The 18,684-nt window shown below is 44.7% G+C and overlaps 1 protein-coding gene and 1 non-coding gene across 3 annotated transcripts in view; both read left to right on the plus strand.

Moving 5' to 3' along the window:
- Positions 1 to 492: 492 nt before the first annotated feature.
- UBE2Q2 (ubiquitin conjugating enzyme E2 Q2) overlaps positions 493 to 18,684 on the plus strand; it is a 30,337-nt gene continuing 12,145 nt past the window's right edge. Inside the window, exons 1-6 of one of the 2 annotated variants that reach the window (XM_090263804.1) lie at positions 493 to 815; positions 5,934 to 6,035; positions 9,293 to 9,400; positions 11,859 to 11,915; positions 14,365 to 14,505; positions 16,978 to 17,062. In XM_090263804.1, the coding sequence (XP_090119930.1) occupies positions 645 to 815; positions 5,934 to 6,035; positions 9,293 to 9,400; positions 11,859 to 11,915; positions 14,365 to 14,505; positions 16,978 to 17,062 (664 nt within the window). In that variant the 5' untranslated portion in view covers positions 493 to 644. The remainder of the gene's footprint in view (positions 816 to 5,933; positions 6,036 to 9,292; positions 9,401 to 11,858; positions 11,916 to 14,364; positions 14,506 to 16,977; positions 17,063 to 18,684) is intronic. The other variant, XM_090263805.1, reaches the window with a different exon arrangement.
- Positions 13,605 to 13,710, plus strand: LOC149992215 (U6 spliceosomal RNA). Its single transcript, XR_016508548.1, has one exon. It is a non-coding gene; the product is annotated as a U6 spliceosomal RNA (small nuclear RNA).

Raw genomic sequence — 18,684 nt, forward strand, 5'->3', positions numbered from 1 at the left:
GATAGGAGCATCCATCTGTTCAGCCACACTGGGTGTCGACATAGTAAAGGCCTTGTTCTAGGTCCTGCGGATGCGGCTCTGAAAGACGTTGGTGTTGGGCAGAGACAATGAACAAATGAACGCGAAAAAGGGTCGGATGGCGATAGGTGCCCATGTGATTCAGGGTGACTGGGAGGCGCTTTGACACGGGGTGGTCAGCGAGGCGGCCCCGCGGAGGCGAGAGCGGCATGGCCCGCGCGGGCACCAGGGCAGAGGCTCCACGGGGCAGGGAATGAACGCGGAGCCAGCGCGGCCGCGAGGAGGGTGCGTGACCCGACATGAACGAGTCATCTCCATGGGTGGCGGGCGCGCGCGCGCGGGCCTCGGGGGCGTGGCCGGAGGCGGGGGCGTGGCCGGAGGCGGGGCGTGGCCGGAGGCGGGGCGTGGCCGGAGGCGGGGGCGGGGCCGGAGGCGGGGCGGGGCTGAGGCGGGGGCGGGGCCTGGGCGCGGCCTCTGCCGGCAGCTGGGCGGTGTCTGGAGCCCTCCTCAGCCGCCTCCTGCCAGCCGCGTCGGTTACAAAGGGCCGCTGCCGGGCCGGCTGCCCTCAGCCTTTTCCGGCCGAGACGGCGGCGCGGGCCCGGCTCCCCGCCGGAGATGAAGGGAGGATGTCGGTTTCGGGGCTCAAGGCTGAGCTGAAGTTCCTGGCGTCCATCTTCGATAAGAACCACGAGCGGTTCCGCATCGTCAGCTGGAAGCTGGACGAGCTGCACTGCCAGTTCCTGGTGCGGCCCCCGGACAGCGCGGCCTCGGCGCTCACGCTGCACTGCAACATCACGGTGCGGCGGCCGGGCCGGGCCGGGGCTCATCGGGGCGGGGGCGGGGGGCGGGGGGGCCGGGCCGGGGCCGGCGGGACAAAGACGCGCGCCCGGAGGCCGGCCGCCGCCACGCGAGGCTCGGGGTGGGAGGCGGCGCGGGGTCTCGGCGACCGGGGCCGGGCCTCTGCCCCTTCGCGGCCGGGTCGTCGCCTGGGTGCGGGGACAGAGGGGAGCTGAGGGGACCGCGGCGCGGCGGGGTCGCCATGGCCGCGCGCTGGGGGGCCGGGGACCGGGACGAGGAGAGGCCCGAGGGAGCCGGCTCAGGGCGTCAGGCCGCGCACCCGCCGGCGCCTCTTAACGTCCGTCCGTGTCGGGAGGAGCTGGCCCGAGCCCGGGGGCGTCGGCGGGCGGCCGCGCAGGTGCCCTGAGTGGCGCCGTCCACTTCCTGTCACGGGGCCGCAGGGACCCTCGCGCTCACTCTCGGGGGCGCGGGAGGCCCCTCGGAGCCGGGTGGGGGGGCCGGGGGCCGGCCTGCGGGACTGACGTGGCCCTCGCCCCGCGGCACTGACGGAGGCGCCGGGGCGGCCCGCGGGCCGCGGAAAGGACCCCCGAGAGTGGGAGGAGGCCGAGGCCTGGCAGCCGCCACGATTCACAGGAAAACGGGTTTCCGAGTGCTCTCTGAGGGAGCAGGTGTGCATTTCCTGAAAAACCAGTTCGGGCGAGCGCTGAGTCGTTTATTGAGCATCTAAGTGCTCTCGGCGCTGGCAGCCCTGCCCTCAGGTCCGTCCCCTTGGGGGCGACACGTTTCTGCAACAAGGTGTCACCCGTTCTGTGGTGTCAGGGAAGCCGGAGGCAGCGCCTCCTGTTGGCTGGGGAGCGCCGGGCCGCCGCCCCCTTGGACAGGTGAGCGGTTGGGAGAAATCTGAAGGGAGCCAGAGAGCGTTTCCCGCAGAGAAAACGCGGTGCAGAAAGTCACCACAGCTCGAACCGGGCGCGCCGCTTTGGAGCAGAGAGGTTGTGACGAGGAGCCCAGCCCGCAGGGCGACCTTTTCCAGGAATGAGAAGCCGGAGGTGCTGGAGAGCACGAGTGTGGGGTGGTGAGGAGCCGGACCGCAGTGGCGACTGCTCCGGCACAGCGATCTGGGTCTGGCCCGGAAAAGGGCCCGCGGGCGTGAGTGGTGGGAGACGGGGCTCCGTGGGCTGTGGGGGCCGCCGGTTCCGCCCTTAGCTCAGGAGACCGTGTTTGCCATCCCGGGCCGGGAGCCGGTGTCTGCCCTGGGTGCGTTGGTTCTGGTCATCCCACGGAGGTGGCGGGGTGGCCTTTAGTGCCAGGGCAACAGGGATTCCAAGTGACGTGTGATTTTCAGGCAGTGTGCCACGACAGAGTTATCCCACGTCCGGTGTCCGCAGTGCCCCACTGACGACCGTGCAAGGAGGCTGCTGCACCCAGAGACACCGAGGGGTGACCCGGACTAGGGAGCAGAGCAAGGAGTGAACTAGACACCCAGCGATAAGAGGGTTTGGCGCGGATGGTGTAGCGGTACCACTAGCAGGTGCCACTAGCGGTGCCACTATTCAGATGGAGCGGCTAGGCTCTCTCTCCTTGTTTACGAAGAAGCACCCTTTTGCAGTTGCTGTCACCTTTGAGCGAATGGTACCTCACTGGTTGGTCCTTACACACCTGCATGCCAATTTCCGAATAATCACCTAAAGATGTTGTGCCGCTTATTCTTTCAGGCTTCTGCATCTGCAGTTCGTGCTACGAGGAACATGCCCCTTCACCCCACGCCAACCTGGCTTTACATGTATGACCATCCCGCAAGGGTCTCTGGTCATGTTCAATTCATAGTGATATTTATCTCCCCTTCCTCCCCTTGATAGTCTTTACTATTTACTGCTTTGCTTATGTTTTATGTTCTATTGTAATAGATTTGGGTGTTTGTCTTTTATAGTTTTACTTTATGATGGCAAGAGAGAATGTCCTATATGCTTTTCTTCTTTCATTCAGTAAATGCTCAGTAAATATTCGTTCTGTTGAGTTATATGGTCACCGTTCTAGCTATATTCTATTTGAACAGAAATCTTAACTATTGTGTAAGTTAACTGTCAAGAGTTTGGCAAAAGTGTAGAGACATCAAGATAGTATCACAGATAGTGCATAAATATTTAAAGCGTCACTGAGGGCTTGATAGGAAATCTGTAATTTGACTTCAAGTGCATATGAAAGACAGTTTTAAGAAGCGAAAAACAAAACATTGATGTTTTACTCTCTAGGCCCAGGGAATTGAGCTAATTTTTTTTTCTGTTTTATAAATTTATCCTAATCTTAAATATGAAGGGCAAAGACTGCTATTTTCAACTTCAAGGAGTCTTTTTAGTAATAAAAAAATGAACTTGTGATAGAAAGATTGTCATGAAAACTTGTGTTATTTTTCCAATTAGATCAGTAAACAGATCTAATTGCCAGTCAGTGCTAACATCCAGTTGTTATGATCACACCTAAAGGCAAAACAACTTGTTTTAATAACTTGTGAAGCCTTATCGGAAGCTCATGTATGGCTTTCTTTTAGTCTTTTTCAAATATTTAACATAACTTGGCAACTTCATTATTCCTTTTATGGACTTCCTGGCGGCAGAGAACTCTTGGTAGAGAATTGCTGTTTTAGAGTGGAGCCCCCCCCCCCCCGAAGTAAATTAGCTACTAAACAAATTAGCCCTCATACCTTATTATTTGTGCAGCATAAATCATTACTCTTTCTGCAAAGTGGCTATTTGCCCAGCTACTTGGTGGAACTTTTTTTGTTTCATTAAATTTCTATTCATCATTGTCAAAAAGCCCCCTCCCTCCCAATAGCAAGATACTACACAAAAAATATTAGAGCTCTGAGTTTACAGGAGAGGAGAACATTTAATTTTTAGCAAGTAGCTTGGACCTTAAGCAAATCAATTCTTCTGTGTTTTTCTATGGAATCGATAATACTTTTTGCCTCACATGAAAGCATATATAAGAAAGCTCCGTAGCAGTGATTATGTTCTCTACAAACATAAAAGTAATGGTGTCACTTATAGCTAAATAACAGTTTATTTTGAAAATGCTTTATGTTAACTTTTCATGGGAGATAAATCAAAGCTGTCAACTTCTTAATTTTTTGTGTGTTTCTGGTCTTGAAACTGATAAAAAGTAGCCCAGCTAAGATTATACAAAGGAAATAATGAACGAAACTTGACTAAAGAGCCCAAGACCTTTTCTTTGGTCTGTCGTCCTGGGACAGATTACCTTTCCAAGTTAAACTTCTGGAGAATCGTTTGGAAATATCAGAACTGTCATGTTAAGCACCTAAGTGGTACTTTCAAGCCAGAGGAGTCATTGTTTTCATTCATCTGACCAATTTATAATATAGAGTCAAATTCCTAGTTGTGATCTATCCTCCCTCATCCCCCTTTTATGCCCTTCCTTGAAAAGAACAGATATATGAAGAGGAGACTTAGGTTTCCAGTTTATGAATGGTGTGTCCCTTAGTAACTTGATTTTTTTGTTAAACTTCCTTAGACCTGGAAGGGGATAGTATTAGATAAATGTCAGCTCGTTGAAGGGTGGGACATTGAATTGTAAGTTCATTACAATTACTTGAGAGCCGGAGTGATGAGGCAGGGGTCCCTTTTTCCAAGGCTGTTGTAACAGTGTTCTTTGCTGCCTTCTAAAAGATCATTCTGGAAGATAGTAGACTCAAAACCAAGGAAACCACCCACTGGTTCCTGAACATGAGGTGGTTGAAATCCTCTTCAGCCATTGTCTTCTGCCTCAGTTCATGTAGAATGTTTATTTAATAAAAAGATTTTATTTCCTTATTTTTAGAGAGAGGGACAGGCGGGAGAAGAAAAGGGAGAGAAACATCAATGTGAGAGAGAAATATCAATAAGTTGCCTCTCACATGCCCCCAGCGACCTGGCCCCAACAAAGGCATGTGCCCTGACCAGAATCGAACTGGTGACCTTTAGCTTTGCACCATGATGTCCAACCCACTGAGCCACACCAGTCAGGGCATGTAGAATGTTTTGATTAGCTGTAATTTGCTGCTCAGAACACTTACACATTTTTCTGATCTCAGGGGTATGTATGCATTTTTAAAATTTTTTCTTAATGAGTGTTAGGGTTCCCACTCTGCTTCTGCGGGCTCTGGTCATGTTAAATACTTAGTTGTTTGCTTGTAAAGCAGTTAATTAGCAGGGAACAATTTCTTTTCTCTGACTTTTTGTCACTTTTTTTTAAATGTTGTCAGAACATTTAGAATTTTATTAAGGTACTTTGTGGTAATTCTGTGAGTTTATTTCATTTTCCACTCCACATTTAGTGAATCACAAATTGTGAAAGGAGTGTGTCCCTTAACTGGCCTCCAGAAGATATTATAACTGTTATAATTCTTGTTGTAACAAGAAGTACGTACATCAATTTTCAAAAAGTTAGGAAACCCTTGGAGATGGCCATGTCCAGTCATTTGGAAAGATACCAGAAACTGAGCATTCTGGCAGGTAGTATTGCTGGCTGCTGCTGGATACAGTGTAGAGCCACACATGGCACACAGGCAAGGAGGATGGTTGGATTCACCTTGAGTTGTGCTGCTTCATGTTAGGAACGCACAACATTTTATGGCGGCAAAGGGTAGTGGTGGCGAGCTTGTTGAAGTCTGCCCACTTATGGTGGCCTTCATGGTGGAGGCTGCAGACAACTCATCCTTCAGGCTTTTATTTATCACTTTATAGTTTACTTTTTATTTTATTTATTTGAGAGAGAGACATTGATTTGTTGTTCTCCCTCTTGATACATTCATTGGTTGATTCTCATATGTGCCCTGATGGAGGTCAAGCTTGCCACCTTGGCAAATCAGGACGATGTTCTCACCAACGGAGCTACCCAGGCAAGGCCACTGGGAGCATTTCAGAGGCAGCCTACACGGCGTTCAAGAACCCCACCGACCTCTGAGCTGTGGCGCACAGACAGCGCCCGTCTCAAACCCCACTCCCAGGACAAGGGATACATGTTACTTAAATGTGTGGCTACCTTACCAGTGAGTGATGTGATGTAATTGCATATCAGGTTCATCTGTTTCAAGTGGGTTTAACTAGGTGTCTCTGTAACAGGAATCGTATCCATCTTCTTCACCAATATGGTTTGTGGACTCTGATGACCAAAATCTGACTTCAGTTCTGGAACGTCTAGAAGATACTAAGGACAACAGTTCGGTGAGAAAATAAGCCATGCTACTTTCTTTTTTCCTTCATGAACATTATATTATAGAACTTAAGTATTAAGAGGTAATGCAATGGAAAAGCCTGATTAATGATTATTTGATCATCTTAGAGGAGTTAAAGACCAGGGTTTTTTTATTTGTTTGTTTTTGTTTTAGTACTTCAAAATCTACTATTTACTTCTGCTTTCTCGTTTTTATTCCACATAAGGCATAGTCTTAATATGGAAAGGATAGATTATTCTATTAACCGTATTGGGAGAACTGACCATTTGGGGAAGTTAGAGTTTTACCTCAGATTTTTGTTTAAACATATTTATTCCTAAAATTAAGGACAGAAGAACATCAGTTTAAAGAGAATTTTAGAAGTAAAGGCTAGTCTGAGAGTCATGAAGCTTAGAGGTAAGAATTTAAAATACGGGAATGTATTTACATCTCCAGCAGAAGATAACAGGACGGGGAAGGAGTGGCAGCTCCCTTACTGCTGTCTCCTTTTCTAAAGACCTAAAGGTGTAAGTTTTGTAATCATATAAATGAGTGAGGTTATTTTCCATTGTATAAGATACTCCATTAACAAATGCTCATAGCCCTAACCAGTGTGGCGCAGGTGGTTGGGTGTCATCCTGCAAAGCTAAAGGTCTCTGGTTCGATGCCTGGTCAGGGCACAGGCCTGGGTTGTCGTCCCCGGTTGGGGCAGCTGCAAGAGGCAACCCATTGATGTTTCTCTTCCTCTCTTTCTCCCTCCCTTTCTCTCTTTCTAAAAATAAATAAATAAAATTTTTAAAAATGTTCATAGAGTGAAATGACATAGGGTATAGAATTGGGTCTGTTTTATAAAAAATAACAGTATTTATATAAAAGGAAAAAAAAACAACAACCCAAACTGACCTTCTGCTCTTTCTTAGTCTCTGCCAGTTATCTCATAACCTAGTTTTATTAACAGAATAATCTATGTTTCCTCACCTTTATTTCACTTAATTCATTAGATTCTGGATTCTGCCTTCATTGTTACACTAAAAGTGTTTATCTTTACTTGCTAAATCCAGTGGTTCTTTTTTCAGTCCTAAAATTGACCTGTCTGCAGCATTAGATACTGTTGGTTGCTCCCTTGTTGAAACATCCCTCCATTCAACATTTATTACTTAATGCCCACCAATCAAGACCTGGTTAAATACAAATTATTGTGTATAGTTTTACAATAGAATATTATGTTGTAGTTAAAAGGACTGCAGCCAGTCTTTTCACAAGCACACATACAACTTTCCAAGATACTCTAAGTGAAAAGGCAAGGCACTGAAGATTGTCTGTAATCTGCCCACTTTTGTATTCAGCATTGTGAAAAGTCTGTATCTGTGCTGGTTTAGACACACCTTTTTCCCTGGGCGGAACACAGGGAAGTTTTTTTATTTTTTCCTACGTCAGCTGGTTTCTATGCCAGGCTCTGATAGGTGATGGGCATAAAATACAAGCCATGTTGTGTCCTCTGGGAGCTGGCAATCGAACGAGGGCTTGTGTCGGGCCTGTCTCCTGTTTCTCTCTCTCACGACCCTGCCCTGGTCTGTCCCCTTCTTCCCGTTCTGCGCTTTCCCTGCATAATCTCTTACACTCCTGTGACTGCAGTCATGGTCTCTATTCCCGGGACTCCTCAATCTGCATCTCTAGCTGACATCTGTCTTCTGAGCGTCCAACTCGCATGTGTTTGTGTGTCACGTAGATCCAGCGACTCTCACGTGGACATGCCATGTTCATTCCACGTGATCACAGCTACATTGAACCTCACCCGCCTCCTGGCAGGCCACCACAGTCATGCTTCCCCTTGTGTTCTCTTTGTGGTCATGAGTGGGACAACATGAAATCATGACACTCATCTTGTGTGTCGGAACCCGGGGCCTGGGGACCAGCAGTGCTTCCTGGCCCCCGCCCCAGCTACCTAGGAAGTTTCTAAGACTGTTTATCTACCTTCTGAATGTTTCTTCAGTTCTGCCCCATGGTCTTAGGTTCTTCCCCATCCCACAAACACTTTTGGGGGGAGTGTAAAGTTGAAATTCCTGGAAGATGTACCCCCTATTTTTCTCGTTGGGTGTGACCCCACCACACTGCTCCTGTAGCTCTTCCTGCCCCAGGGCTGGGCTGCCTGGGCCTGTGTCCGGGCCGCCTGGCCTCATCTTACTGTGGACTTGGCACAAAATGCAGTTTATTGGTTGGATAACAAATCCACAGCGGGGCTTTGCAGCCTTTTATGTTTGAGGATACTTTTGGTCCTAAATTTTAGCTCAGCTTTTTCACTCCTGCTTGCTCCATTGTCCACTTGGGAAAGACTTATTTTCTACTTTGTTTAACCCCTTCTAACCTTGTGTCTGTTTTCTTAGTCCTTCATAAACCTGCTTCTTTCTCTTCCTCCCTTTTCTTGGTGAGATACACCCAGGCAACTCTTCCTGACCAAGTGGAGTAAGTTGCCTGCTTAGCTGCTAGTTAGATCTATTGAATATTGATCATCCTTCTTAAACCATAATTGCTAAACTTATACATTGAAATGATCTTTTAAAGAATGAAAGACGTGTGTGTACATAATTCACCTTGCTTATAGTAAATATGCTCATGAAACAATTTGGATGTAAAAGTGGAAACTTGAGATATTTTTTGCAGTTTTAGGTAGACACTTAAGAGCCTACTAAGTCCCAAGTGTTTTCACAAAGGATATCATTTAATCTTTACCATGCTGAGAAGTTTTAATTTTCTTGTTTTAGAAATGGGAAACTCAGACTAAGGCAGTTAGGCACCATCCCTGGCCATCTAGCTCCCACGCTCTGGCTACTAGGCCACATGTGCCTCTGTACCTTTAAGTGAATATGACGGTGGAATATGTAATTTTAGGACCCACATGCAACCAAACTGCCTCTGTTTTTTGTAGCCTCAGTAATGTATCAACGTACTCATCTGAAGTTACAAGTTTCTAAGACAAGGAGTTACCAACTGAAAACTGGACAATGTCTGGAGCTCCCCTTCTTCTGCCTTTTTATTGACACCTTTTTGCCGGGTGTCAGTTGTAGGATTGCATTGAAGCCATAGAGACTTTCTTGAACTGGCAGCCCCTACAGTATGTCCTTAAACACTGTTAGTTTGTCTGTAGGCTGTAACTGGGCAGTAACAAACTTCCCATTTCCTTCTGGACTGGTTATAGTAGTCATAGCATTATTCTTGTTTCCTAAGGGCTCTCTGACAAATGCTTATTTACTGAAATGTGTTTTGTAGCTTCGTCAGCAATTGAAGTGGTTGATATGTGAACTCTGCAGATTATATAACCTTCCTAAGCACCTGGATGTTGAGATGCTAGATCAACCGCTACCCGCGGGGGTTCAGGTAAAGTAAAATTTCTCTGATGATCAAGAGCTAAAATAAATTTTCTCAAGCAACAGTAAAACTAGGATGCTTTTTCTTCATTTATTAGACAAGTTATTTAGAAGTTAGTTTTTGCTGTCGAATTGTTTTGTTTTTGTTGTAGGCACTAAAAATAACCTTTTCATTTTTTGCAGCGGCTGGTATTTACTATGACAGACATAAAATTGCCCCTTCCCACCCCCACTGCTGCTGCTGTTAATGCTCCTGGTTTCCACCTCTGCACCCACTTCTTCAGGCGTTTGCTGTACCTGCAGCGCCACTGCCTTAAGCCCGTCTGCACTTTGTAAGGCAGCTTAACCCGAATGCTGTCTCCTCCTGTTAAAAGCAATTACCAGGATTATAAGGAATGTCTTCCTCATAGTAACTTCGTATGTTCTCGCCCATTCCTGTGAGATGGCCCTCTCTTCTGCAGCCTTTGCTTCTGCCACACCAGTCTTGGCGGGTGGCTCCCTGAGCTGGCTGCACGGCTGGCATCTTGCGACTTCTCTCGTCTCCTCTGCTGGAGGAGAGCTGTTGTGTTCTGACCTCATGCCGTCTGGCCTGAGCACACCCTCAAAACTGAAGGGGCAGTACGTGTCTGAGTTCTAACTTCTAAAAAGGTGCGGCCAATCCACCATCAGCTTGACTTCTGGTTCTGCTGCTTATTTGCTGCATTACCATTAGCTTGGGCTAGTTGTCCAGTCACTGTGTGCATCAGTTTCCTGTTACAGATCAAAGTCTGATGCCTGCCTGATTCTTGATCTTCCCCTATATTTTATTTTTTCTTTCTGGAAGTTGGTACAGTTTTCTCTTTAACTGAAGGACAGGGTTTTACTTTTCAATATTCCTTTGGGGCATTCAGAGCTAGTTCATATTCTGACGTCTGTCTTTAGCAGGACGACATTTGTCTCTTTTCTTTCTTTCCCTCTGTCCTCCGGATGTATTTTAGGTCTGTGTTCCAATCTTCCTTTTCCCTCCACTCTTCTCTTATTTCTGTCCCCCTCCCCCTGCCACCATCTCCCGTTTCTCCACCCCAAGGATATGTCATGAAGGTTTTGTTCGTTCAAGTTCATGGTGCTTTCTGGCCCTCCTACAGAGTTTTTCTTTTGAGGAGGGGAGGAGTGGAGTGTTGGATTTCTTAGAACTCTCTTGTCCTTTGCAGAGTATTCTTTTTATATATTTTTGACGAAACAGTTTCTCAATTACTGCCCAATATTCCAATTAGATTTTAAATTGTAGTTCCCTCATTAATGATGCTTCAGGTCAGTTGTTCTGCTTGTTCCACTTGGTGCATTCCTTTCAGATTGCTAGTTTTCTTCAAATATCTGGCCATACTTGGTTATCTGCTGATTTACGGGCATGGTGTACCATCGCTCTGTATCAATCAGTAAGTGTCCTCGGCAGTTGTCACTCTGTCCTCCTGGTTTGCACGCTGGTGCCCTGCCTGTGGCGTGGGAGCGGGAGGTGCTGGAAGAGGCAGCTCTACTACAAGATTTTGCTGTTATGTTGAGTTACATTAAAAAACTTCTGTCTTTTCTGTCTGTTTCTGGCACCCACATAAGACACTATCAGAGTAGGCCTCCTATGTAGGAGAGTGCTCCTTACCAGCAATAATTAGAAAATGTTGCAAGAAGTTTCTCAGGAAAAGAAGCCTACTAACTTTATGTACTGTCCTGGAGAACTACGCTCTGGTCCAGGAACTTGTCCTTTTGAACTTGCCTGATCTAGGTATGAAGGGCACCCCCAAAAGCCTCCCAGGCTCCTTGTGAATGACTGGTCAATGTGTCCCATAGAGAAGTATTCTCTTTTTTTTAAAGTATAGTTTATTGATTATACTGTTACAGTTGTCCCAACTTCTTTTCCCTTTGCTCCCCTCTGCCCAGTACCCCCGCTTCCCTCCAGCAATCCTACCCCCCCTTGGTTCATGTCCACAGGTCATGCATATAAATTCTTTGGCTTCACTCTTTCCTATATTATTCTTAACTTCCCCAAGAAGTATTCTTTGGTAGATAGCATATTGTCAAAAATAAAAATGGCTCTCTAGTGAAATGGTCATTTTACAATATTTAGTGCAAAGTTGAAAAGGCAGATATTTTAAGGAATCATAGTTTAGGATATTTATTTTAGATGAAAGGATCCATTGACCTTATGCACATAGCTTTAGGTGTAAGATGTTCTTTTCATTTTAAATTAGAGTTGCTTTATATTTGACTAATTAATTGCCTTTGTTATTCCTAATGCATCTGTTAAGTTGAATCGTTCAAAGATGTTTCTTTTTAAAAATCTGATAAATATTTGTCAAATCAAAGCTGGGTTTAAAAGTAAATATGTCAACTGCAGTCAGTTCTCTGTCTGTGGAGCTGCAGTGACAGGTGACCTCAGACACTCAGTGTGTGTTGTTGGCCTGGTAGTAGTCCTCCAAATTCTCCTTCCCTTTCAGAATGGGACTACAGAAGAAGTGACTTCAGAAGAGGAAGAAGAGGACGAGATGGCCGAAGTAGGTATTTTATATAAGAGCAACATTTTATAAATATCTTCATTTTCAAAAATTTTACTAATTTCTCTCGTCTCTTTTATAAACTAGTGTTAGTGTGGAATAATGAAAATCACACTGTATTTGGAACTGATATAATTTCTAAAATCCGGCTTTACCTCTAATGTACGCTTTTGAGCGAATTGCTTCTCTGATGTCTTGGATTTGATTTTCTGGAAAATAAGAGCTCTGAACATTTAGCACTAAAATTATATTTACATTTGATAGTAATCAATACTTAACCTGTGTTTAGTTATTTTTGAGGAGAAGAATTACTAAGTTTCAAAACTGTGTTTGAATAAAAGAATTAGAGAACATTTCAGGAACTACTCACTAGAAATAATAGAACTGTCTCAGGTTGGAAAATCATCTAAGAATTTCGTAAGCAAATTTCAAAGGCATCGAGCTCAGGCCAGTGTCGTTGCTGGTCATTGGTATGGTCTTTGAGGTTTTCAGGCTCAAAGTTTGTGTTCAAATTGAAATTTCAGAATGAAGATCTGAATGTCTACATGGATCAGATAAAAAGGTATTTGAGTTTCGTGGTTTTGGTTTTAAAACTTCTTTTTTGTTTTGTTTTGCATCTTAGAATTAATTCCAATTATTACCTTATTTTCTTGATTTGGAAAATTTTGATTCTAAAATGCATTTTTAGAACTACAGAAGTACTTGTGGGCTTGTTCCGTTTTGTGTGCAAGAAAAATGATTCTTAACATTGTCTAATTAGAATGATATTATTGGGATAATTTGTTTTTATTTTATTTTATTTTTTGGTGATAAAGGAAAGTATTCAAAAGCTTCACAATTTTGGAATAAAAACCTTCCACAGGAATTAGTCACTTAGGCCTATCAGTTAAAGCTGAAGTCTAACGCCTGGGTTCTCCTAGCATTCCTCCTCTTAGTTTTTAGTTATCTTATTTCTATAGGGTTAGTTTACAAACTAAAAAAACATAAGTTACAAAAGTTCCACAATTTTGGAAGAATGGCAGCCTCTGCTTCAGAGCTCACTCCTTCTAGAACACCCAAAGAATAAGCCTGCCACCCTCTGCCAGGCCAGCCCGATCCTAGACTGTGCCCAGAGTTCCTTCCCACCATCATCTAGGAAATGCAGCGCCATCATCCAGGCATCCTAGAGGGAGAAGAGCCCGAGAGCCAGAGACAAAGCCCTGTTTTTAATGTTCTCGTTCAGTTTAACTGGGGTAGGAACAGTAAACCTTGTGTCTGGGTCCAGTGTACAGTGACGTAGATGTTGTACTCAAAGAGCTTATGTTCTTTTCTTTTTCCCCCTCACAAAATAATATAAAGAAGGGACAATCACGTTTGGGGGAATCTGGAGAGGTAGGAGACCAGACTTTGGAGGTATCAGGTTAGGGTGGATGAAAGAAGATATTCTAGGCAACTAAAATAATGTGGTTGAAAAGGACCCAGAACTACCCTGAGCGCTGGTGTGTTTGGGGGCATTGACTGCTGTCTTTTTGGGAGCAAAAGGCTGATTGATGTGTTGGAGTTGTGGGAAAAGCAAAGTTGGTCGGCCAGAAGAGGCAGGGGGCTAAAAGCCTGGAATTTAAGACGAACTGTTTGTACTCGGTGAGACTGTTAGTAGAAGGCTTTATGTGGGGAAAGCGGGCCGAGAACATTGTTTTAAAGAGCCTGGTCGTGCTCGCTCAGCGGCACATACACTGGAGTCGGAATGACACAGAGAAGGTCAGCGTAGCCCCCGCACAAGGGTGACACGCAAATTCGTGAGGAGGTCCATATTTTTTTAAAAGATAAATTAAGATAAAAAGATGGTAATGATGAATTTTGTTGCGTGCTGGTTAACACCCAGGTGGAGAAGGTCTGTGGATAGGAATGTGGCTGAATCTGACAGTGTGGCAGGAGGAGATGCAGGCTCTGGCCTCTGTAGGAACCCTGAGCACAAGTGTCCGATGGCAGATTGGGGCTGGACGCTGCCAACCAGGGGACAGGTCTGGATGAGGACAGTGCGCCTCAGGGGGCGAGACAATGAGGCCCAGGGAAAAGACCTGTGAGTCTGGGTGGCAGAGGTCATTGACCCGATCCAGACACCACAGCCAATCGGTCTGCTTGAAAGAATGGAGGTAGGAAGTGTGGTTACCAGAGCGATGTATGAACAGTTAAGGTTCTCGATATGTTGATGCTAAACTATTTCAAATCCCCTCTTCGTAGGAGATTTAAAAGACAGCTTATTTGGTAATAGCTATTAAATATGCTTTACTCAGATTCTTTTGTAGTTTTCAAACAAAATCTAGATATAAACAGAGAGAACCTTTGAAATGGAATGTGAAGGCTTCCCATATAATACATGTATTCTCTCCTTTCTGTTTCCTCTTCACTCAAGACTAATTTAACTTTTGGCATAACTTTGAGTAAGTTAATATTTTTCTAATTTTTGTAGGATATAGAAGACTTGGATCACTATGAGATGAAGGAAGAGGAGCCTCTTAATGGAAGAAAGTCAGAGGATGAAGGAATTGAAAAAGAAAATTTGGCAATATTAGAGAAAATTAGGAAGACTCAAAGGCAAGACCATCTGAATGTATGTGCGACTATCCAGACCCTGGATTTCTGTGTTTAGTAAAGTAATTATAAGTAATAATGTGAATACGGGAAATTCATTAGGATGCCAGCCTCAGCTGCCCTTCTCCACCCCTGCCTTGTTGGTGGCTCAGCCATATGTTTTGTAGCCCTAGAATTTTTTAAATTTACTTTTTACATTTGTCATCTCTTGAAAGCCACTGTCTACCCTGTTCCTCTGCTGTCTACATCCTGCAGTCCCGTCGTGTGTGTGCCCCTTTCCAGCTATTCGTGCTGTTCCCTCCGCTTGCCCTCCTCTTACGGGGCCTGTGTATTTCCATGCAGTGTCTCCTCTCTACGACCCTGCCTGTCTGCTCTATCATGGCCAAACCAAAAGTAATTTTTTCTTTTGATGTAACATTTCTTTGACGTGAAGCAGCATGGCGGAGTGAAATGAACACTTTGGTGACAGGCACACCTACGTGGCTTCTGTTTCCTCAACCCTAAAATGTGGACCATATGAACCTTTTAGATGATTGTTCTGAGGGACAAATGAGAATCATGTCTTTTAAATGCCCAGTCAGAGCAGGGAAACATCAAAGGAGAGTCCAGCTGTCTGAACACTTACTACCTACTTAGTGCCTTGTGCTAGAGTTCTTTATCAGCCTGTAAGATCTGGGGACCAGGTCCTTTGTCTTGGGCACAGTCTCTCTCACTGGATTGTTATGGATTGTTATGCAAGGAGACACGAAGTGTGGTAGCCAGGTGGGTTGCTCCCCCTCCTTCAGTCTTATTCTATTAATTCAAGTGGAAAATCTTCCTTAGAGCACAGAGTAGCTCTTATCTTAATTATTTAAAAATGTTTATGACATCTCGTCGTCGTCGTTGTCGGCAGCCGTCCGTCTCGAGAGACGATGGCGTAGCTTCTTGAGAGTCTATCTGCACCGCCGATAGACTCTAAATTAATGATATTGACTATACTTTCTCTATCTTTTGATTGTTTCCAATTTGTATGTTATAGTCAAAACCACTAGAAATTATTGAACACTTGCACTTGACAGATGCTTTGTATCATCTTTCTCGCCACCTGGTCTACAGGTGGGACGCTGGGGTGTGAGCCAGTTGAGGGGTGTGTTCAGATCACAGCTCTAGAAAGTAATGTCTTCATAATCCTGAACAAGCCCAAAGTGTTGTGCAGCCGTTAACATTTACAATTTCATATGATCATTTTTTAAAAATCAAAAGGCATTCTACATGTTTTTGTCTTATGATAAATAGTTCCATTCATGCTCAGTCTTGGGATTAGAGATTGGTGTTTTTTCATTTTAGAGATGTTCCAACACTGAAAAGAGCTGAAGCAAGTTGCATGAAGGTGAACATGTGTTTCTCAGTTTCTTAAATTGCAAAGTAGACCTTCAGAGTAACATTCTTGCTCACAGTGTGCTGGGCTCTTCAGAAACTGACAGCACTTGGGCACGGGGAGGATGCGGAGCCCCACTCATGAACTGCAAGACCGTGTGGCAGTTTCCTACAGAACTCCCACAGTGGCGCTCCGTGGTGTTTCCCCAAAGGAAGTGGAAACTTATATCTGCAGACGGATGTTTCTAACAGTTTTATTCATAATTTCTAAAACTTGGAAGCACCCAAGATATCATTTAGTGGGTGAATGGATCAGTGATTTGTGGTCCATGCAGACATAAAATGTTGTTCAGCGCTGAAAAGAAATGAGCTGTCAAGACATAAAAAGACACAAAGGAACCTTATTGCTGAGTGAAAAAAGTGTATGTGAAAAGGCTTCATACTGTGGGATTCCGCTCTGTGACACTGTGGAAAATGCAAAACTATGGAGATAGCGAAACAGTCAGTGGTCACCAGGTTTGGGGGAGGGGTAAGGAGAATAGAGGGGCGCAGGGGACTTTTAGAGCAATGAAACTACTCTGTCTGCCAGAACGACTGGTGCATGTCATTGTACATTTGTTCAGACCCGTGGAAACCACAGCGCCAGAAGCGAACTGAAGGCAAATCCGGGCTGCAGGTCCCAATGCCTGTCAGTTCAGGTTCATCAGCTGTAAGAAATGTTCCCTCTGGTGAGGGAGGTTATGTGCTGCGAGACAGTTATATGGGAAGTCTCTGTATCGTCCTCTCAATTTTGCTGTGAAGCTAAAACTGCTTCTAAAATATAAATTCTTAAAAAATTAAATTAAATTAAAATATGGTGGATTTTGAAATAGACACATCCGGAGTTGTAGACTACTGCAGGGGCCATGGTGATCTGGACATATTGGGTAGACTTTTCCAGATCATAAGAAATAATCAATGAACCAATTTTGTAGTCCTGTTGAAATTTCATAATCTTCAATTTAACTGAGTTAACACGTTAAGTGGTGATCCTTTTAAAGAATCTCATTGTGAACATTTATTTCAGGCCCCAATACCAGAAACCTTGAGCCGCCTGACTCAGCAGGCCTGGTAAAGAGCGAACTCTGTGTTTCAGGGCGCAGTGTCCGGGTCCGTGCAAGCCTCCGACAGGCTCATGAAGGAGCTCAGGGACATATACCGGTCGCAGAGTTACAAAGCAGGTGAGGTCCTGCGTCCTGCACGCGCGTGTCCTTGTGCGCGCCGCGGTTTCCAGGGAGCAAACTGCTTCTCACACTAAAACTGGACAAAACCAGAAATGTTTATGAACTTTAGTCTAGGGATGGGAAACACAAATGGGATCCAGTTGTCAAAGCATGTGGGGGTGAAATCGGGTGAGCTGACAGTGGGCACGTGGTTTCAGTTGCCCACAGACAACTGCAGTCTGAAAACAATAAATGGAAAACACCAGAAGCCAACATTTCGTCAGTTTTAAACTGCACTCCGATCTGAGCAGGGTGGGCGATGAGATCTTGCACCTTCCCGCTCCGCCCAGCCCTGGAGCTGCGGGGCCCCCCACCCAGCGTGTCCACGCCTGTGCCCTTCCCACCCACCACGCGTGGATGGACGTCAGAGCAGCTGCGAGCCACACGGAGACCACAGTCACATAACTTTTGTTATAGTACATTGTTATCATTGTTCTATGTTATTTTTACTTCTTGGTCTTGTTTTCGTTTTTATTAACTGTGCCTAATTTATAAGTTAGACTTTATTGTAGGTATGCACACATAGGAAAAGAGGAGCATATGTAGAGTTTGGTGCTATCTGTGGCTTCAGGCACCCACCACGGGCTGGAATGTATCTCCCTCAGATAAGGGAGAACTACTGTTCTTGCTTTTTGGATTTTTAAAAATTGTTTATGTTAGATACATCATAGCTTCGTCTTCTTCCTGATGGAGAGTAACTCACATGAAAAAGTGCAGGTCATACTTGCTTTGGAAAGTAAATAAGATGAATATATTTTGTTGTTTGAACCAAAAACTATTGCCTAGTTGATTTTTTATTTTTTTGTGGTTTCTTGAAAACAATACAATCAAATCCTATTGTAGCGATACTTATAGTATTACTTTTAAATTAGGTGTGTGTGTGTTTCTTACCCAGAGAGTAAGATTTACATCTTATAGAATTGTATACCTTAAACCTATATAATTTAATTAACCAATATAACCACCATACATTTAAAAAAAAAGACTTAAATATTGTGGAATCTCTGTAATCAAAGTAAAATTCCCTTACATTGTTACAGAAATTCTAAACAATATTGACTAAGGGAAAGAGCCACACTTGAATTTGTTTGAAAAGGTAGTATTATGATCCATTCAGAAATTCTCAGAGTGATTAAATGTAAATCGTTAGACCTTACTTAAAATAAACACAAAAAAAACAAGCCAGAAAACTCTGCTTTTTAGAGTGCAAGATAAGCCAAACTTGTCTCTGAGTTATTATAGGGTTTGGTGTGTGCTAACACATTTTCTTATAAGAAGTCAAAAAGTTTATTGTAGAAACCTAATAGCATACATTTAAATATTTGAATAATGACTTTTTAAAAAAAAGATTTTATTTATTGATTTTCAGAGAGAGGGGAAAGGGGGGAGAGAGGGAGAGAAACATCGATGTGAGAGAGACATCAATTACTGACCTGCAACCCAGGCCTGTGCCCTGACTGGCAGTCAAACCAGTGACCTTTCAGTTCTCAAGCCTGCACTCATTCCACTGAGCCACACCAGCCAGGGCTAGCTTATCTTTAAACATTAAATAATCACTTGTTTTTACAGCATTGTTTGTA

Source organism: Furipterus horrens, unplaced genomic scaffold (assembly GCF_987537825.1).
Source record: "Furipterus horrens unplaced genomic scaffold, mFurHor1.1.pri manual_scaffold_16, whole genome shotgun sequence".
Taxonomy (NCBI): Eukaryota; Metazoa; Chordata; class Mammalia; order Chiroptera; family Furipteridae; genus Furipterus; species Furipterus horrens.